Source organism: Enoplosus armatus, chromosome 4 (assembly GCF_043641665.1).
Source record: "Enoplosus armatus isolate fEnoArm2 chromosome 4, fEnoArm2.hap1, whole genome shotgun sequence".
Classification (NCBI taxonomy): Eukaryota; Metazoa; Chordata; class Actinopteri; order Centrarchiformes; family Enoplosidae; genus Enoplosus; species Enoplosus armatus.
In genome coordinates, this window is record NC_092183.1 from 15505653 (window position 1) to 15526598 (window position 20946).

General features: G+C 40.4%; 3 protein-coding genes across 4 annotated transcripts in view; 2 read left to right on the top strand and 1 right to left on the bottom strand.

The window, feature by feature from the left end:
• iqgap2 (IQ motif containing GTPase activating protein 2) overlaps window positions 1–9732 on the top strand; it is a 33488-nt gene extending 23756 nt beyond the window's left edge. For both annotated transcript variants that reach the window (XM_070905141.1, XM_070905140.1), the window contains 16 exons: window positions 75–283; window positions 474–626; window positions 747–910; window positions 1113–1337; window positions 1644–1784; window positions 2980–3064; window positions 3237–3469; window positions 4435–4567; window positions 5332–5434; window positions 5533–5674; window positions 6777–6864; window positions 6977–7189; window positions 7306–7466; window positions 7574–7717; window positions 8610–8718; window positions 9141–9732. In XM_070905141.1, the coding sequence (XP_070761242.1) occupies window positions 75–283; window positions 474–626; window positions 747–910; window positions 1113–1337; window positions 1644–1784; window positions 2980–3064; window positions 3237–3469; window positions 4435–4567; window positions 5332–5434; window positions 5533–5674; window positions 6777–6864; window positions 6977–7189; window positions 7306–7466; window positions 7574–7717; window positions 8610–8718; window positions 9141–9254 (2417 nt within the window). In that variant the 3' untranslated portion in view covers window positions 9255–9732. The remainder of the gene's footprint in view (window positions 1–74; window positions 284–473; window positions 627–746; window positions 911–1112; window positions 1338–1643; window positions 1785–2979; window positions 3065–3236; window positions 3470–4434; window positions 4568–5331; window positions 5435–5532; window positions 5675–6776; window positions 6865–6976; window positions 7190–7305; window positions 7467–7573; window positions 7718–8609; window positions 8719–9140) is intronic.
• A 363-nt stretch (window positions 9733–10095) lies between these two features.
• Window positions 10096–13262, top strand: f2r (coagulation factor II (thrombin) receptor). The gene is made up of 2 exons (XM_070904715.1): window positions 10096–10165; window positions 11227–13262. Exons 1-2 carry the CDS (start codon window positions 10096–10098, stop codon window positions 12444–12446), a joined length of 1290 nt encoding a protein of 429 aa, XP_070760816.1. The 3' UTR covers window positions 12447–13262.
• Window positions 13263–15142: 1880 nt separating this feature from the next.
• LOC139283794 (saxitoxin and tetrodotoxin-binding protein 1-like) lies at window positions 15143–17625 on the bottom strand. The gene is made up of 6 exons (XM_070903832.1): window positions 17515–17625; window positions 16660–16802; window positions 16477–16544; window positions 16012–16140; window positions 15755–15850; window positions 15143–15652 (listed from the first exon to the last, which is right to left on the bottom strand). The coding sequence occupies exons 1-6, from the start codon at window positions 17623–17625 to the stop codon at window positions 15564–15566; spliced, it is 636 nt and encodes a 211-aa protein (XP_070759933.1). The 3' UTR covers window positions 15143–15563.
• Between the last annotated feature and the right edge of the window lie 3321 nt (window positions 17626–20946).

The following is a 20946-nucleotide window of genomic DNA, read 5'->3' on the forward strand; positions in this document are numbered from 1 at the left end:
ATTTGTAACAAATAGATATGTGAGTATATGAAAGACTAGTGCTTTTGCTGATTTTCTCATGTGCCAAATTGTAGCTGGGGCCAAGGATCCTCCTCTGTCAGTGGTGCGTAAGTTTGTCCACTTGTTGGAGCAGAGCCCCCTGGACCTTCAGGAGGAGCAGGAAGTGACACGGCTCAGGGAGGAAGTTGTCACAAATATTCGCTCCAATCAGCAGATGGAGAAAGACTTGAACCTGATGGATATAAAGATTGGACTGCTGGTGAAGAACAGGATCACTTTGCAGGTTGGCATCCCTTGCTTTTATGTGTACAAGGAAAGGAAAGGCATACCTTGATTTCATGTTGGTTGACATCATTCATAGCTCGGTAATTGCACAAGTTTCAGGCAGAGGTTCCAAACACTGAACTATGATTATATCTTGTCCTGTCCAGTTTGACTGCTTAATTCATTTGGTGTTTGTTTCTTTCAAAAAGGATGTTGTGTCCCATAACAAGAAAATGAAAAACAAGAAAAACAAAGCAAGTAAAGATGACTTGACTGCAGGAGACAGACTGGGTATTAAGGGCCTAAATAAAGGCAAAAGAAGGAAACTGGAGGCCTACCAACATCTCTTTTACCTGCTGCAGGTGATACAAAAAAGTGTCTAGCTCTACCTCATCTACTCTTATAAGGTTTAATAAGATATACAAGTGCAGTTGCAGACTTAAAGAGCACTTAAAGCTACTCCTCTCTTCCTTCCCCTTTAGACCAATCCACCTTACCTGGCCAAGCTGATCTTCCAGATGCCACAAAACAAATCCACTAAGTTTATGGATACAGTGGTCTTCACCTTGTACAACTATGCCTCTAACCAGAGAGAGGAGTATTTGCTGCTCAAACTCTTCAAGACAGCTCTGGAGGAGGAAATCAAGTGAGAACTGTGCCATAATCTTAAGTCACTGTACACTACACTTATTTACACTATCGTCATACTGTAGGTTATAATGTATTAGGGTTAAATAAGTGAATGCAAGATTCTTAGAATAGTTTGGAATCCCCAAAACACGTGCACATATGTTCATTGTTTGGCAGGCAGTACTGATCAGCTGTACCATCTTCTCCATGTGTCTCAGTTCTAAGGTGGACCAGATCCAGGACATAGTGACGGGTAACCCAACAGTCATCAAGATGGTGGTGAGCTTCAACAGAGGTGCACGCGGCCACAACACACTCAGGCAGCTGCTGGCTCCGGTGGTCAAAGACATCATTGAGGACAAGAGTTTAGGCATCAACACCAACCCAGTGGATGTGTACAAAGCCTGGGTCAACCACCTAGAGACGGCTACTGGAGAGGCCAGGTAGGCGACAATGCAGTGCATGAAAATATTGCAGACAGTGGTGGTTGTCCATTGGTATGGTCCAAGGTTTGCTATATATGGTCATTATAGTCCTATTTTTTCAGGAACCCCATTGTTTTCCACTTATTTCACATCTCAGATGTCTGGACCTCAATGAACACACCACCAAAGAAAAACTTTCAAAATGGGCCTTTGAAAAAATATAGAATTTTTACCTAGTGTGTAAAAACACTAAGAAACCACCACTGAAAACAATGAGCCTTCCATGTGCATAAATGTTTGCCCGCTGTTGTTGTTGTCCCTCAGCAAGCTGCCTTATGAAGTGACTCCCGAGCAGGCCATGTCTCATGAGGAAGTACGCAGCAGGCTGGAGGCATCCAGTCTGGCACTACGGTCTGCTACAGATAAGGTGTTGAACTCCATTGTGTCCTCACTGGATAATATCCCGTAAGTTTTAGGACCTGTTAAGTGTCAATGTCTACTTATCCTTTGTGTCCTCTGACAGTTCTGCTTGTCAGTGCCTGACATATTGGTCAGCATGATTTTGTTGACTTTCTAGTGTCATTTTCTGCTTTTTTTTAAACCAGATTAATTTTAAGGAAGAAGCCTTTGATGTTTGCTTTGTTATCTGTTCTAACAAAGTTATCTGAAATGATGAAAACTTAATAATTACTACTTATAACTTAACTATAATCTTGAGAGGTGTTGATTCAACTCTTCAGGCCATAATTTGGGGTGCTTGTAGTGGACAGCATTATGTTTTAAGCTGTTGCTGTTATTTTGTCTAGCCCCTGCATTCTGCCTCAGTATTGTTTCAGCAGGAAATGCCTCAAGTCAAGGAAACCAGATGCTTTCAAAGTGCAGTTGAGTTGTTACTTTAAATCTAACTTCATATGTTTAGACTATGTGGAGAAAGTAATTAGAAAGATACAAAAACATAGTTTTCTCTCTGTACATATTTTTCTATCATTCATTTATTACATAGCATTTTATCCTTTTGCATGGACATATTTCAAGATTTCCTTTTTCATGCTATTCTTTATCTATTTTTCTATTTTCTCATCTTCCTGTTGAGTATTTGTCGCTTCTGTTTTTTACTTTATTATTCAACAATGCTATGAGAGCAATATGATTAAAATAGGGCTAGACAGGATATTATCATATGCTTTGGCATGTCATTAGCCACTCATCTGGTTTCAGCTGCATGTTGGGACATGGTCATTACGAGACAATCATTGCTTTGGAACAAGCAGTCATCTGGTCAGTTGCTCAAGCACAAAAACAGAACTCTGCTTTGTGCTACATTAGCAACACCAAGTAACCCAGTTCTGTTATTGGGACATAAATACTTATCTTTTCATTACTTCTTTTAATTAAAAAAATCACAAAAACAACACTATCATGAAAAAGTATATAAATAAAGACCACTAGATGGTGCTAATGTTTGACTATGCTTATAGCAAAAAACTTCATTTGATGAGACAGTGAAAGTCACCAGTACTTGCAGTCATTAATGCAAGTACTGATGCCTCAAGTAAATCCCTCCCGTGTCATGAGCTTGCTATATCATTTGTCATATAGTATGTGATTGCATGTTGTTTTGTGTTTGATGTCCCATCAATGCTTTTTGTTTTGCATGTAGTTATGGCATGAGATACATAGCAAAAGTTCTGAAGAACAGCCTCCATGAAAAGTTTCCAGATGCCTCGGAGGAGGAGCTGATGAAGGTAGAAGCCCTCAGATGTATAAATATATGTTTATATTTTCTATTCACAATACAGTCTGTTATGATTCTGCTCAAACAGTCCTCTCTGCCTGCTTTATTATTGCAAGCATGCTGAAGTGAGTGCAATTTATTTTTACAAAAGGTTTTAATGATGCGTTCTCTTCTCACGACAGATTGTAGGAAACCTGCTGTACTACCGCTACATGAACCCAGCCATCGTGGCCCCCGATGGCTTCGACATCATCGACATGTCAGCAGGAGGGCAGCTTCACTTAGACCAGCGTCGCAACCTGGGATCTGTGGCAAAGATGCTGCAGCATGCTGCTGCTAATAAGCTGTTTGAGGGCGAAAATGCACATATGACGCCAATGAACAACTACATATCTCAGACGTATGAGAAGTTTAGGTAAGAAAGGAGAAATCAGTGTTGACAGAAAAAATATGCTGTGTAGCTGGTACAGATGTCTGTCAAAACGTTTTTATCTCGGGACAATGCTGAACATTGGTAAGTCTCTCTGCTTTTGGTTCATGTTCAAAAACATGATGGAGAAAACATATTAGATAAAGCAATAATTGCATGTTGCACTGTTATGCTCTTTGTTTTGGGTGCAAGTGAAACTGCACATGCAAAAAGAAATAACCCTTCGAATAACAAAGTCAAGAGTATGAAAAAATAAAGTAAACCTGACAAAGGAAGTTGTTATGTGCTGTTTCAGCAATTGGGAGACTGAACTCCAGATGGACCTGTACAAACTCACAAATAAGAAGGGCTGGGCCAGTATGTGTGCAGTCATCTGCCCCACTTTGCCAAAGTGATTGACTCATCATTACTGGAAATCCACACAAACCGTAGTCCATTTTCTGGAAACAAGTCAGTATGAGTAACTTTAACCCTAGTTGAAAAAGTCATAGGCACATTAAAGACAATCCAGTATTTTGACTAAACGGTCTGTAGCGAATATGATTGATGATTGATTGTGATGAAAAGGACTTTTTATTTTACCTCGGACATTGAGAAGGGAATGAATCTTTGCTGATTTCGCTATTCACATGACCTCTGGGTCATAAACAGGCCCTGCCAGGACTCAGTAGAGAGTAAAATTCATGACAGGTTGTGCATGGCACTGACTCTTTAATGGCCAGTATCGCAGGCTCAGGATGATCCCTGGACTTTATCAAGAACTCATACAGGGGACAAAGGAACCAAGGAACTGACTTTGCAATGTAAATTGAAATGTACATGAATAGACATACATGCTTAGTTAAGTCTCAGTTTATTTCCTTGTATTTTTGCAAATGCCAGCCATTGTCTCTGTCAGTATTTGGGACTTAAAGACTGTTAACCACTAACTTCTGACATTCTTCTTCCAGGGTATTTTTCCAGTCAGCATGTGATGTCCCTGAACCTGAGGAGAAGTTTAATATTGATGAGTACTCAGACATGGTGACTCTAAGCAAGCCTATCATCTACATCTCAATAGAGGAGATCATCAATACCCACTCGGTAAACCCAAAATGACTCAAACATTTAACACAGTGTTACAAAGTGCATACATACAAAGTCAAAATACAAGTAGACATGTTATCTACAGTCCCTACAGTTATCTACAGTTAACCACAGTCCCATCAACTGTGGTTAAATGCTGCCCCCTGTTATTAGGATGAATCGTCATCTCTTGTCCCTTTCCTCATCCTTTTTTCATTCTCGCACAGCCACTTACTTTCTATCCATCATCCTATTTCCTTTCTTTATATTTCCATACCACTTCTTTGGAAAGGGGTTAGTGGTGAGGACATCAGTAGGTTAAAGCCATCTGTGTCCTTTTGTCAGCACTTTCACTCTACACATATTCACACAGGGACTAACAATGGAGATGACGTGCTTGTCGGTTTGAACAGATGTTCTCTCAACCTTCATTTTGCACACGAAGATCATTTTATCATTTCCTGTCTGTTTTGTGCTTGATATGTAAAGAAGCAAAAGCATGTTTCAAGCATATTTCTTTATTCATTTTCTTTATTGTCTGTGGGCCTCAACTGGGTGTGTTTGTGTACCACAAGCTTAGTCAACACTTCATACTTATTAATTAAATATATATTATGTTATTGATGTTTTTAAAATTTAGGAGGAGAAAATGGGTGCAACTAACTAGCGACCTGTAAATCTGTTCAATTGTTTCTCTGGATAAATTTTTACAAGGTTCATTCACTGTGTCACAATATTTTTCAATTACACGGTAGATATTTAAGCTTTTTGCATTTGTCCAGCTGCTTTTGGAACATCTGGAGGCCATCTCTCCCGACCACAATGACTTGCTGCATGAGCTGCTACAGGACCTGGGAGACGTCCCTGATGTAGAGGCATTGCTTGGTACTGACAAACAATCATTTATTTATATTAATCAGAAGTTAATCACAAGTTGGCTATGCAGTATTTATCATGTTACACGCCGTGCTGCTTTATTTCAGGTGAAGGAGCAGTAGACCCAAATGACCCGAACAGAGAGAGTGCTCTAAGCCAGCTGGCTAAGACGGAGATCTCCCTCACCCTAACCAGCAAGTTTGAGCTCCTGGAAGGAGATGACAGAGACGTGAAGGCTCTAATGACAAAGTAAGTTTATTGTTGGAGGATGGTTAGGGTTAGGGTTAGCTTGTCCAATATTATAATTATAATTACAATATAATTTGATGTTGCAGTCATCTGAATTCTTGCAGTGTGAGAGTTTGTACATTTTCTCAATTCAGGTGTCGGGCTAAGCAGCCATAATCCAGTCTTTGATGTATAATTAAAACCATTTCACCGAAGCACACTTACTCAGAAGTACTCAACATATAGTTTAGGATTGCTATAGATGCTGTGTGATGCACTGCACTTAACCCCTCTTAACACTGAGTGTGTTTCTTTGTGGCTATCACTCAGTAGCATGTCTTTGTTGCCTTTCCTGCTCCTCTATCGTTTCCTGTCCTAAAAGGAAGGGGTTTGGTGGTCAGGCTTATCTTGTCTATAAACATGTATCCTTGTGGATCAGTTTCTTACAGGACACTGTGTTGGAGAGTTGGTCTCTTCCTTATTTTTTGGCATATTCATTTGTTAAGTAGTCAAATAAATGTGAATGTAGGATTTCTCAGGAGTTCATATGTACACGTTTCATCTGAATTTGTGTTGTTATTGCATAATGTGCTAGCAAGACTTTGGCAACCAGCTGTAGGAATACAGTGTGGAACATTGAAAAAGAAAAAAACAAATCCTACTCCTTAGGATTTCCAAATATTTTATGAAATTTATTGGAACGATGAAAAACTGTTTTGCAAAAATACTGGCCTTTGTTGATACATTTGTCTTACATATATATGGTAGCCTATTGGAACCATGCACCAAAAACTTATCAGATATTCTTCTGCTCATGGTGTGACTTCCCCCCCACACTTCATTGCAAGCTGTTAAGAAAAGGTGATATTATATAGATGAGAGTAAATATATATATATGTATGTGAATTATTTCATGATTATGATGAAGGTCATAATGATTATTCAATTATGCTGTGAAAACTGATCCTGTACTGTACTTTATGGTAACAGGCATGTTACATGTCTGGATACTAACAACACTTTTCCCAACAAATTCCAACAGCTTGATATATTTTTGTGGTTAAGGTGACATTACAGCTGAAATAAAACAAAGAAAGATGATTTTTCTGTGTGTGTGTGTCAGGACAAAAAAGCTTATAGTGGATGTGGTTCGGATTCAACCTGGGGAGACATTGCCTGAAATTCTTGAGACCCCGGCTACTGCCCCGCAGGTGATATTTTCTTCTATGTTGTTTTTCCTTACCCATATACACACTTTTATTTGTCAAAGGAATGTATGCACTGATGTTTTTTTGCACCTCTTATATGACTTTGCTCCTGAAGGAGTCGGAGCATACTATGATTGTAGAGCGTCGGGCAGTCCAGGATGCTCAGACACCAGAGGGTCTGAAGAGCAGCCCCGCAGTACTGGAGGACAGCCAGCTGCCTCTCGAGCAGAAGAAGAGGAAGATCCAGAGGAACCTCCGTAACCTGGAGCAGGCTGGCCTTGTCACTACTAGTAACAAATACCAGGACCTCATCAATGACATATCAAAGGTACATAAGCAGTTTTTCTTTCACATAAGAAGAGGCATGCCTCCAATGCTAACTTGTAAGTGTATTGTTAGATCTTTTCAGCTTCTGAATTTGTAAAGTAAACCTGTAATTGACAGGACATTCGCTACCAAAGACGCTACAGACAGAGGAGGAAGGCCGAGCTTGTGAAGCTGCAGCAGACACTGACAGCACTCAACTCGAAAACGGCCTTCTACCAGGACCAGATGAACTATTACGATACCTACATCAAGACGTGCCTGGATAACCTCAACCGGAAGTGAGTTGTACCTTCACTTCTTATACCTTGTGTGAATGAAGAGTTTTCAAAACATTTCTTCTCACTGTGTGTAAATAATAATCTTACATATGTATTACTGTGTCCAGGAATTCACGCAGATCCATAAAACTGGACAGCAAAGGAGATGATAAGGGCAGTAAGAAGTGGAAGCCACAGTCTCTCAAGTACACTGCAGCAAGGCTTCATGAGAAAGGAGTCATCCTGGAGATAGAAGGACTTCAGACAAACCAGTGAGTTGAGCTGTTCACCACCTCTATCAGAAAGAGCCGGGTATTTAATGTTGCTCTCTAAACCACTGGTCAGGTAATGGATTTTTACTGACATTTACTGTACTCCACCTGTAGTGAAGTTTCAGTTGAAATGTTGATTCCAGTGTAGATGATCAAATCCATCCCCCACCCAACCAACCCACCAACATCATTGTTTCAAATTAGTCTGTATCGCCTTTCAACAGCTCAATCCAAAACTATGTACCATATCACAAGACAGAATTATTTTGTAATCAGTGGAAGTAAGCATGACTAAAGATGTTTCATACATTTTGTGTGTTTATTCAAACAAGAAGAATCTCCATTAGTTTAGTTGTATCTTACTTAAAAACATCACCCCCCCCCCTTTTTTTCCACAATAGGAACAAAGATGTAATGAGACTTGGTTTTTGATATACAAAAAGTAGGATGTGCCCTTTCAGCTTTCTTTTTGTGGACAGAAAAATATTATTGGGGTATTGTTCAGTGAGATATGACATCTGTCTTCATGCCCCACCTCATCTGTTATTGTCTAAACCATTGCCATACTCTTTATTGTGTTTCTGACTTGAAAAGTTTAACTGCACCAGAGAGGAAACGTCAAGGAGTTGTGTATAAAGAAAGAACTTAAATGTAAAAATGTTTATAATTATTTACTACAGACAGACAGATCAAATCCATCTAAGCAAATTTAAGCTGACTTAAGTGCTATCAACAGTTCCGCTGTACCGTGGAAAAGCTGTCAACTATAATTTAGTTTTTGTATTTCTGCAATAGTACGACTAAATACTGTAAAATGATTAGTGTGTTTTTCCCCATGTGCTGTGTCACTTTTTGTCATTACTCTCATGTTATTGTCTCTCTCTTCTTTCAGGTTCAAAAATGTCATGTTTGACATTTCCCCCTCTGAGGAAGTTGGGGATTTTGAGGTGAAGGCAAAGTTTATGGGAGTTGAGATGGAAAAAGTTCAGCTTCATTTCCAGGTAAACATTTCCCCCAAGTGTGTCATAATTCCATGAAATAAAGCAGTTCACTGGTCAACACTAAACCTTGATGACAGACGGTTAAATGTCCTGTTCCCCGCTTCGGACTATTAGCAGGAAATATCATGGAAACCAAGCAAATATTTTCCAATAGAGACACATTGTATGAACAAATATTAGATATACAGTACGTAGTGTATGAATAGAACAGACCAGGCTGTAAAGTCGGGGCCACAAATAGTTTGTATACATTTACTACATTTGCAGTAATACAATAATTTAATCTACTACCATATATTCAGTTTTCATTATTCATGTTGTATGCTAAGCTGCTAAATCAGCATCGTATCTCTATGAATGAAAGGTCGGCACGCTTGTTTGTGTGTGTTTCTCATTGCATCTGTTCTTGATTTTGTGTCCAGGACCTCCTTCAGCTGCAGTATGAAGGCGTGGCCGTCATGAAGATGTTTGACAAAGCCAAAGTGAATGTCAATTTACTCATCTTCCTCCTAAACAAAAAGTTTTATGGAAAATGAGTAAGTAAAGAGTATAAAGCAACAGGAGAGGGAGAGGGAGACCGATTGTGCCTTCTCACAGTACTGAGTTTGTTGAACAAAATACATTTTGTCATAAAACATCAGACGGTGCAAGACAGTTTTTTGTGTCATCTGATTATAATTTGATGGATCACACCAAAATGAAATGTTGTTATTGTAACTGTTACTGTATCTATTTTTCCTTGTGGTGATTGTAAATGTAATGTATTTTTAAGAATGAAATTGTAATGGTATTCATGTTTTGTATGTAAAAGATGCTTGGAAACACACTGTTATTGTTACCTTGTATGTTGAAACAACTTTATGGATTTGATGGAAGTTTCAGACGAAGCAGTACTGTCTATTAGTTCAGAAATGGAGCTCCGGAGCAACTGAAATTCTGTAGTTTCCAGTGCCTTTTAATTAAAGTGTTTAAACAAACATGTTTTAATTAATAAAACATTTAAACATTTTAAAAGCTGCAACTGACGTATTTTTAATATGCATTATCGGTATGTAAGTGATTTCTGATGATTGCGCAATGTGCATAATATATTACACGTCTACTATTACATTTTTTCTTATTTATTTTAACTTTTCTCAGTTGTAACATCTGCCAACCTTAAACTTCTTTTGGGAATAATATTTTGACCGAAGATGAAAGTCGCACCTTATTTCTGTGTAATGGGGAGGAGATGTGGTGCAGTGAGAGGGAGGCGGGGTAGGCTCTCTGTAATAACATGTCTGATGCTGGCAGAGAAACACGCCAGTAACTCTTCTGGCAAACGGATCATTTCAGCACAGAGAGGTGTAAAAGATTGGGAGGACATACAGTAAAGCCATGGTTCACCAATCAGTACGGTTGTTGGTGTTGTTTTCTCTCTACAGCTCAGCACTCGCCTCCCAAAATGGTAAGTTGCTTTCTTAACCATAAACTTCGAACTGTGTAGTTTTATGTGACTACACTTTGTACGGGCTTCGACTCTGCTGGGTTTTTACAAATGCAATATTTGTATCACCCCTCTGATTTAAAATAAATGTGGCATCTTGCTTCATCACCAGTTGCTTCCACTGAACGACACCGGAGCCCTTGATTCCCTTTGCGTCAGGTTACAGCCTTTATACAGCAGCAGGCTGCGTTCACCTTCCCAACGTGCCTGGACACATTAGTGACTGAGACTGCAAGCATTTACCAGTAATGAGAAACTTAAACCATGATTTGTTTTACAACTATCGGCGAATAATTTGTAATTATGTCAAAGTCTTTTTGGCGACACACAGCAGATCATGGACAGATGTGGACTCACTCAGTATGCTTCTGTTCACGAGTACAACTCAGAGGTCCTTGTTCGTTATTTGAGTATTTCGATTTTATGCTACTCAGTACATCTACTCCACTACATTTTTTTGATTCATATAGTTACAAATTACTTTGCATGTTTTAACTACAAAACATGATTAGTTTTAATAAATGATTCATTGCGAGACTAACCAACAATAAATAAAGTCATTAAAATCAGCTCCCCTCAGATTTAAATGCTGCTTACATGTTTGTTGTCATTCAGTAATAATCCAATAATATCATAATCAACACTTTGTCAATAGCCATTGCACATAAAGAGTACTTTTAAATTAAAGTCAGTTATGTTGATAATATGCAGGACTTTTACATACAATGGAATATTTTTACAATGTAAAATACATTATATCCAAATACGTCTTCCAATACCACTGGTCACCAGTTTTTTAAAAAAAAAATCTTCCTCTAAACCTGGGAATCTCTGGGCTGCCTAGGACTCTTACTGAGGTAGCCTAAGTGTTGCTTAAAATAAGATGATTAATACTAAAATACCTCCATAACTGCACTAACATGTTAAAGGTGTGTAGTGCTGCATCATTCATTTTACAAAGAATGAATAACGTTTGAAAACCACTGATGTATTCTGCTCTGTGTCCCTGTGTCTCTTCAAAGGCTCAGCACCCTTCCTGCGGACTTTCTCTGGTCACTTTGTGATGGTCACCGATGAGCCTGTAGACTACGTTGACCTGTCTGTGTTAGACAGTTTGAGGGATGACGGGGGGTTAGGCTCAGGGTCCGAGCAGGAGCCAGTGAAAAGACACGGCCCACTCCGCCATCCCCAGAAGCGTTATTTTGTCTCAGAGGAAGCTAAAGGTTTTCTCCAGGGTAGCCTGGCAACAAGCTTTGTCCCGACTGTTTACACCCTCGTCTTCATCATCAGCGTGCCCCTCAACCTTGTTGCCATGGTGATGTTTGTGCATCACATCCGTCCCAGAAAACCGGCAGTGATCTACATGCTGAACCTGGCCTGCGCTGACCTGCTGTTCGGCCTCCTCCTCCCCTTCAAGATTGCCTACCATTACCATGGCAACAACTGGATCTACGGCTCCTTCATGTGCAGAGTCGTCACGGCAGCTTTCTACTGCAACATGTACTGCTCTGTGCTGCTCATGACGTGTATCAGCATTGACCGTTTCCTGGCTGTGGTTTACCCCATGAACTCTCTGACGTGGCGCAGCCCTCAGACAGCCTCAGCTGTGTGTGTTGCCATGTGGCTCTTAGCCCTCGGAGGAGTATCCCCTCTGCTGATCTCAGGGCAGACCATATATTTGTCAGACCTGGACATCACCACCTGCCATGATGTGCAGGATGAAGAAAACCTACAAACTTACTATCTTTACTTCTTCCCCTCCTACTCCTCTGTCTTCTTCTTCATCCCTCTCGTCTTCACTGTTGTCTGTTACGTGCGTATCATTCAGGCTCTGGCAGCAGCTAACGTGGAGAACCGCTCCAGGAAGACTCGAGCCGTGGTGATGGCTGTGGTGGTGCTGGTGGTGTTTGTGGTCTGCTTCACCCCTACCAACATCATCCTGATGGTTCACTATGTTCAGCTGTCCCACAAGTCCAGCGACAGTTCCTACCAGGCGTACCTGCTCTCCATGTGTGTGGGCAGCCTCAGCTGCTGTCTGGATCCAGTCCTGTATTACTTCGGCTCCTCTCAGTGCCAGAAGCAGGTGGCAGCGCTGCTCGGATGTAGGCGACTGGCACAAGTAGAGAGCAGCTCCGCAACACAAAGTACAAGAACCAGCAGGCGGACAGACAGCAGCAGGTCGTGCAAGATGGAGAGCATTCAAACTGGTCAGGGGGGTCATTACAGCAGGCTGGTGGCTTAACTAGATAGAGGTGAGGAGCCGGCCTCTGGGAGACTTTTCAAACTTGCACACACACCCACAGTATGATACAGCAGAGTCAAGTGTGTGTATTTAAATCCTTTCTAAGGAAAAGCTTGGGTTGGATCAAAAGAGTGTGTCCAGTGCCTGGTAGTGCTGGATTTAATTTGCACTTAAATTAGCTTATTGGATTAATCATTGTTTACGTTCAAAACCAAATATATTTTTGTTATTTTGAAATTATGAAATGTATCCGCCAGTATGACAGTGTGGGATATGTCGGTATAGCAGAACATTTTCTGCCATTCTTTTCAGATTTTTGTTTCATATCATAGGAATCATAGGAATTAAACAGTGAGTGTACAATAATAATAAAGTTTTAATCTGAAAAAACATTACATGTGATGTGGTTACCACATGATTGTACAAAAATGGTGGTTTTGACACCACGATTTTCATAATGCAATCCGGTATATCATCATCTGTTATAGGGTTTTGCAAGTAAATATGTAAAATCATTAATCACTTGATTCACTGGCATTCATGAAGCCAAAAATATGTATGTAAATAGCAAAGTCTGTGCTATAGATAATACAATCAAAACAAAACTACTGCTTAATACGAATGTTGCTGTATCTCTTTGTCTTTTTGTTACTGCTGCTCACTCTGTGATCTCTTTGTCGTCGGGGCAGAGCTCTGAAACACAGGAACACATTAAAGGACAGATAAACTGTAAGAGAAGAACAGGAGAGAGCAAATATGACCGTTTACCTGAGCATCACAAGACTCCTTTTCCATTTCCTGACCATGCGCATTTGTACATCATGGAATTGTTCCAAAAAATAATTAAGTTTGCGTTAAAAAGACAGTATAATCATATTTAAATGTTACACATCACAATACAATATCTCCACCTTGTGGCAACTTGTGTAAGTTGTATTATCTAGTAAAGACGTAGACTCAGGTCCATCTTAGTTTTGTCCTTACAGGTTACTAAAGACTTACTGACCTGTTTTACCATCGTAGCTATGGAAGCTCTCAGGGAGGTTCAGACACCCAAGTTGTTTCTTGAAAATTTCAACATCTTTGGAATCTATTTTTCCTGTCCTTGCTGAAAGAGAAATGAGATCTTAGAAATGAGTTACCGCATTTGAAACTCTGACCAACTGTTAAAAGTGATGCAGAGAGAACTTACTGAACTGCAGGATGTATCTACCGGTGACGTCCCCATTTCGAAAGGTGTCTGTCCACAGCAGGCAGTCAGGGCAAGTCTGTAGAATATGTCCTTTGTGGTCTGACAGATTTTCTTTAAAAGTGGACAGCAGAGTGACTGATTATAATGCCATATTATGTATATGGAGAGCTGTTGTTGTGGATATATTATGCTCTTATTCATCCTGTTAATACCATGGTAAAGACATAAAGCTGCGTCATCTCTTCTCATGTGTTAATCTATACATCACTGGTCTGATGTTCACTTACTGCGAAATGTGATGGCAAGTCCTGAGACTGTTGCATTTACCTCCCCCGAGACACACTGGTTACTGAGAAACAAGAATATGCTGTGCCAGAAATCTATGATGCTGTCTGAAAAGGTACACCTTTTTTCTAATATAAACTCTATTTAAGGATGATTCTGCCCAACATATTTAATTAACTAAATCATCAAACTTACAAGCAGTGATCTCCCCAACGTAATGTCACAATTTGACAGTCAGAAGTGGGAGTCAAGTCAATCCAGGAGCTTTTCAGACACTCCAGTGCCTTGTGGTATGGCTCGGGGTCACCAGCTCCCATCACATACACCCATTTTCCAAAAACCTTCACATAAAAAGTCAAGACTCATGTGACTGTATCAAAAATATCTATGCTTTTGAAATAAAAACCAAACATCATTTGGATGAATAAGACAGAAAAAGGATCATAAGCACAACTTACCGGTTTGGGGTCCTCTGGCATAAAGGGTTTGACCAGGTCCTTACAGTCAGGTGCAGATGCAGCACTGAGGGAGGCGAGAGCCAACAGAAATACAACAACTGGCAGAGCCATGGTGAGACAGAGAGGTGAGGATGAGATGGAAGAGGGAGAGACAGCAGCACTGCAGAGGATGTTGCTGAAGCTGCAACAGAAAGTGTCTAGCGCTGATTCTTTATCCCTCTCGGGTTTCAAACAAAAAAAAAAGTTGTTGTGCAAGTGCTCATATGTGGGAGGAGGGGGGTTTCTACATGCTCACATGCACCAGTGAAGTTTTTTAATGACCATGCAGATTTATTTTGCTCAGCATTGAATGGCCAGCTCAACAGTCCTCTGTTGCCCATACCGCTGCCCCTGAATGAACTCAGGCAAAGTGCCACATTTCGTCTTATGTTGAGACATTTAAAAAGGACCCGAAGCAGCTTTTCTTCAGCAGAATGAAGGTTGTTTCCCTGTGGGTCTGAATGGACTCCCTGTGGCAACAGTTTGATGTCTTCTTTCTCCCCCTAACAGTGACGTTACCCAGCAACAGTCTTTGTTGCAGTTTCTGGGAACAGCGGTGCATTTGAGAAGCACTGTAGTAGTTTGGGTGAAGCATATAATCCTCACAATGTCTGGCATCTTCTTTTGCTTTTGAAAATGGATAAAGGCATGTTGGAGCTCAGAAAATGCTTTTTTCCAAAAGAGGGTAGAAACAAATGACTAGAACACAGTACAGAGGGAGGCTGACAGCTGTTTTATTTACCACACACAACCTGTTGAATACAGTTATATTCTACAGATTGTTAAATTGATTTAAAGAAGGCATTTAAGTGGAGTTTATACAGCCATTACTGTACCTGCCAGAAATTGCTATGCGCTATTCATATTTCACATTTCCTAAACTAAATCACGAGAGGCTTAGTAGGCAGAGACACACAGTAATAAGACTACACATGACAAACCACAAATCTAACATGACATGTCACCATCAGGCCTTGAACTTATTGCTGCTGCTGACACCAACTGCACGATGATGAATGATGAATAAAATGATATTCCATAGCACAACATTATATCAGTGTACATGCAGATCACATTACAACACTATTTAGTACATGTCAAGCTGGATGTGTTCCCAGCATCATGGCACCTCTGTGCTCTGATTTACTTTGCAGTAGGCTGAACATCAGTTTGGTCATTCTCTGTATTCTCAGCAGGAGATGAAGTAGATTCCCTGTCATCTGGACACAGGTCTGAAATAAGAGAAAGTGACTGATTAGTGGATTAAATAGCATGAAGAAAATTCACTTTGATAATTCAGTTGGGTGCTGGGAAGAGCTGAAATGACGGCTGACCTGTGCCTAAAAAGTGGTACTCTGGGAGGAATTTCAGACAGTCCGCCTGCTTCTTGAAGGTCTCTAACTCAGATGGCTCCAGAGTGCCGGTCCGTGCTTTAAAAGAGGAGCCAGAGGGATAAAACAGGGTGGTGGGGTGAGGAAGGAGAGAGAACAGACAGTGACAAAGGGCAAGTTAATATGTCAAAATACTGACCAAAAACTGTGTAATTATGCTCAAATCAGAGACAGAGTTTTAAAAAAAAAAGAGGCCTTACTAAAGAGGAAAAGGTATCGTCCCTTTGACTTGCCGTCAGGGAGAAAGGTGGTGTCCTCAGACAGGAGGCAGTCGGAGCAGGTCTCATAGTACTTCCCATCATGATATGAAGTGTGACCGTTGATATTAACTGTGGAACATCCAGAAAACAAGACATCCACATGAATGCATAATGCGAGATATTAGAACAATTGCAGAGGGACTTTCTGTAAGTAAGAGTTTTTTATTTTTATACATCTATTAGCATGGTGCACAATAAAATACCATAATGATAATAATGATCAATTTTATATAGAAAATATCTGTTTTAAGTGGAGACTTGTGTTTTCTTCGAAATCCACCTACATCTTGCTAATGTGCTTTGGCTGCTTATGCGTTATCCACATGACATTACACAGTATATATATAGAGAGAGTTGGTGAGTCAGGGAGTACACAGAATACTGAGAATATTTCCAGATACATACAAGTGGTGTGACTGGTCATTCCTGACATGGTGGCGTTGGCTATGCCCTGAAGGCATTTATCTTCACTTCTGTCATGAGAAAAAAAGTCACAATCCACATCAATCTTTCAGTCATATGTGAGAGAAAATGGAACTTAACAATATGGTCATGTGACTGATCATCTGCAGCCAACAGTGTCCTTACAGGCGGTCGGCCCAGTAGATGGTGACGACGCTGCTGTCTGAGGAAGCCGACAGTTCCACCCAAGAGCTGTTCACCGACACCAGGTCGCTCTTCAGGCCAGGCTGGTCCCACGACCCCACATGGAGCACCCACTTCCCATAGATCTACCACCCACACAGAGGCAAAACACCCACACAGCTCACTCACATGACTGGGGTGCTTATCTGTGTTGTATGAGTACATTCATACTTTATTTTCCAATAGAATAGAAAATAGAATAGTCTGTGATGGAGGTTTAAAAAATGTTTAAGAGAGATAAAGGTATCATTCCCTTTTCTTGCCATCATTGTTTATCTACTCAAAAGGGGATTCATATTGTTGAGTTAATTGTTAATTGTTGAAAGTTAGTTTGGAAATCAACAATTTAATTAAAAATAGGACATTTCTACAAAAAATGTAAAGTTCTTTGCTGATGGCACACAATATCACAGTTGCTGTTCTATTAAGAAGGTACGTAATGTGCAGTAGCTTTGATATACAAGATGAATGAATGCATGGGAAATGTGATGTGCTTGAGCTTTACTAATGTGAAATGATAGATATAACAGACTGTATGGCTAATGTAAGTTATTCTTAAAACTGATACAATTAATGACCAATTGTGATCTCTTGTCACAGACTTGGTTTTTGACAAGATGTGATGTTTCATTTTCTAACAGCCTTAGTTATTGTTAATCACACTGTAGCACATTTTGATGTAAGTATAGTTAACACCAAAACAAAATTCAGCCATTCCAGTTATATTAGCACACAACACTGGGCTTGAGAGCCTCCTCACATACGACCAGCTCATAACAAATGATCACTGATACTCACGGGGCTGTGGCTGTCCAGTACCAGAGGCTTAACCAGCTCTTTACAGTCCGGTTCAGATGCAGCACCCAGGGAGGTGAGAGCCAGCAGAGCAACAACCAGCTGTGCAGCCATGGCTCGAGACAGCAGGCAGCCAGAGAGCAACGCTAATGTCAGGGATCCTGCCAGCTAGAGCCTCCTCAAAGGAACCAGAGGAAGTGTTGTGCAACAGTGGGCTGGGCCACGCACACACACACACGCGCACGCACAGACTCTCGCACACACACACACACACACACACTCACTGTTTCCATCACCTCAGAGGACATTACATTGATTTACATACATTTCTGGTAGACTTACACTTACCCTAACCACTACTTGCCTAACCCCAAATGTAGTCCATCTCTCTTTCAACCTAACCTTAACTTTGTGATTTACGTTGTGGGGACTTGCATTTTGTCCCCAAAAGGAAGGCGAGTCCCCACACCGTAGGAGATTAACTTTGTAAAGAGATATATATATATATAACAGATTATGTCCCCATAAAATGAGTAATACATGTCCACAAACACACACCCACACACACACACACACACACACACACACACACACACTACACACACACTCCTCTTCTTCTGGATGGAAGGAGCAGTTCACTTTTCACATCCAGTCAGTGAGGACTTGTGTCCTATTTATCCCGTTACATAACAGCCAGCTGGCAGAGTCTGAATGCCAAGACCCCTGCATCTTTCAATATGCGAACACCCCCCTGCACAGAGTCACACACACACACACACACGCACACACACACACACAAAGGCAGATAAAATAAAGAGACAGATACACACACAGACACAAACACAGAAACGTCTCCTCTCATCTCCTCATCTCTTATTTAAACAATGGCGATGGCCTCAAAACATTAAGAATATATCCATCAACTACTTTTATTTGCAAATTCGTTGAACACAAGATGGACAGTGGTGTCTTTGACATCAAGTAACTTTTTGTTTCCTCAGGGCAGATGCATGTTATGTAAGCTTGCAAAGCTTACATAACATGTACAGCCCCCCATTTTTCCAGGACAGTTCAGAGATTGGTCATTTTGTTGGTTTTTTTTTCAGAAGGGATAAATCATTATTGATATATCATTACTTTGTTAGTCACAGTGCTTCCTGTGAAACACTGGGCCAGTCAGGGACTCTGTTTCAGCTGATCTGCTCCATCTGAAAAATCCTTATCAGAGGTCCACACACAAAGAATCAAATGAAACAATCAATGTGTTTAGAGTTTGTTTGCGAAATGCCATTTGTCAATATTGTAATATAAATCACCAATTGCGTCTTATGGCCCCATATCTTGAAGGTTTGGTCTGTAAAAGAGGTACAGTTTTGTCAAGCAAAGATTCAAAGTAAATTTTGTGGTGAAATGTGTTTCATGTTTTCTAAATTTGTGTTTTTGCTCAGTTTTTGGCTGATATTGTAGATGATAAATAAAGATCTGCATTAAATCTTAATAGATATAGTAAGAGGAGGTTATGTAAATCACATATGGAGTATTGTATATGCCATTATGTAGGTGTGTGTGAGTTTCATTCTTTATTGACATGCACAGACAATAGTTTGAAACTGCGTTTTGTAAGACACAAAAACTTCATTCAGTTGCTGTGTTTTCCTTTCAATAATTTTGGAGATACTCAAGCCATATTGAGCGAGGGAGAGGTATTGGTTTTATTTTGTAGTAATTCTTTTTTTTGGGATATGTGATGGTTAAACATGAGCCTGGTGAAATTAAGCCAGAGGGAGTTGCACTACTCCACAGAGATGGCCTCTGTGGGGCTGCACTCCAGCAGAAGTTTCTCACAGCCGGGTAAAACTGTTGCTCGCCATCCTTCAGGGGGGCCCTCTGACAAGTTGGCAACATGAAAGGACTAGTGTTGAGGTAGAGCAAGAGTATGCATGAATGAAACAGTCAGCCAGTCCCCAGCCCTGCTTTTCCATCTTTGACTCCCCTAATGCACATTTTAATCACAGTGCATAACAGTTGCTTTGTGTCATAAAAATCTGTATTGAACAATGTTTTGCAGAATCTCTGGAGGCTCACCGGATCAAAAAATGCCCTTTTCTTGTATGCGTATAAAGCTTAACAAAAGGAATTTAAGTGGTATCCATCATGATTTATTAGTCTGACAGTCAACGTGAAATCAGCTCTCTTTAATACAGCCATCTACTGAAAACATCAAGTCTGGCAACTGGTAAGTACATCTTTCCTCATCCTGCAGGAAGAACAAAAGGTGTTTTCATCACCTCTATCAGGACATCTGTGATACACACAAGCAAACTTGAAAACAAATTTGACTCATGGAGTAACTTCAGATCTCATGATAGATTCGAGGTGACAAGAGTCGCTTAAACATGCGTTTTCTTTACTCTCTATTCTTCCTCCTTTGCATCTGTGGCAGCCGCCTTCTCATCAGGGCACAGGTCTGAAACAGAGGCAGGAAATCAAGTTACACATACTAGATACTGTTGTGTGTGTAGTGGTGAAGACAGAGACAGAAAGCAGCATCTTACCTGTGGATTCTCCAAAGTGGAATTCTGGTGGGAAGTTGAGACACGCAGCCTGTTTCTTGAAAACGTCCAGATGAGCGGCATCCAAATTCCCAGTCTTTGCTGTAGAGCAGGGAGGCAGGGAAAAGTTAATGTTATCTCCATTAACTATTATCTATGAAATAAATAGGTCACTTCTGAGTTTCTTCTGAGTTTTACACATGGGTGTACAGAAAAGTGGTTGCAGACGGTTACAGACACAAACTGTGAACTCACTGAAGAGGTAGAGGTTTCTGCTTTTTCTGGTTTGCCCGTTGCTCTCCGACACTGCGGTGTCTGTCCAGAGGATGCAGTCAGGGCAGCTCACCAGGTGCCTCCCAACATGCTCATGACTGGAGGAGTTAAAGTAAACTATAAGATAGAAACAGAAGATTAACATATGTTACATACTTTCCAGTAATTATGGATGAAAGCACATATTATTAAAGCACATATAATTTACTTACATGTCACCTTAGTGGAGTTTCCTGAGAAGCTGGAATTAACGCCTCCATGATGACATTTTCCATCCCTTGTAGAGAGAGGTAAACATAATAAGAACACAAAAACTGGAGTAAGTCAGTTACATTATTATGCACTGGTTGCCTTAAAGGTATTAATGATAATTTTCAAAAGATCAACAGTTACACTTTGTCTCCCCAGCGAAGGGTCATATCGTCACTGTCTGCTATGGATGAAAGTTCAATCCAGGAGCTGTTGACCATTTTAAGTTCCTTCAGTAGCTCTTTGTTGTCCGATGTTCCCGCATGGAATATCCATTTTCCAGAAACCTAGACACACGTGGAAAATTAAAACTAATTTTGGAGCACAAATCTAACAATCCTTTCAGTTTTGCAGAGTGCCT

Coding starts and splice junctions, on each gene's coding strand:
- f2r (XM_070904715.1), top strand. CDS start 10,096: ATGGTTCACCAATCAGTACGGTTGTTGGTGTTGTTTTCTCTCTACAGC. Junction 10,166..11,226: donor AGCACTCGCCTCCCAAAATG/GTAAGTTGCTTT, acceptor GTCTCTTCAAAG/GCTCAGCACCCTTCCTGCGG.
- LOC139283794 (XM_070903832.1), bottom strand. CDS start 17,625: ATGGCTGCACAGCTGGTTGTTGCTCTGCTGGCTCTCACCTCCCTGGGT. Junction 15,851..16,011: donor ACGATACCTTTTCCTCTTTA/GTAAGGCCTCTT, acceptor CCTCTTTTAAAG/CACGGACCGGCACTCTGGAG. Junction 15,653..15,754: donor GTACCACTTTTTAGGCACAG/GTCAGCCGTCAT, acceptor CTCTTATTTCAG/ACCTGTGTCCAGATGACAGG.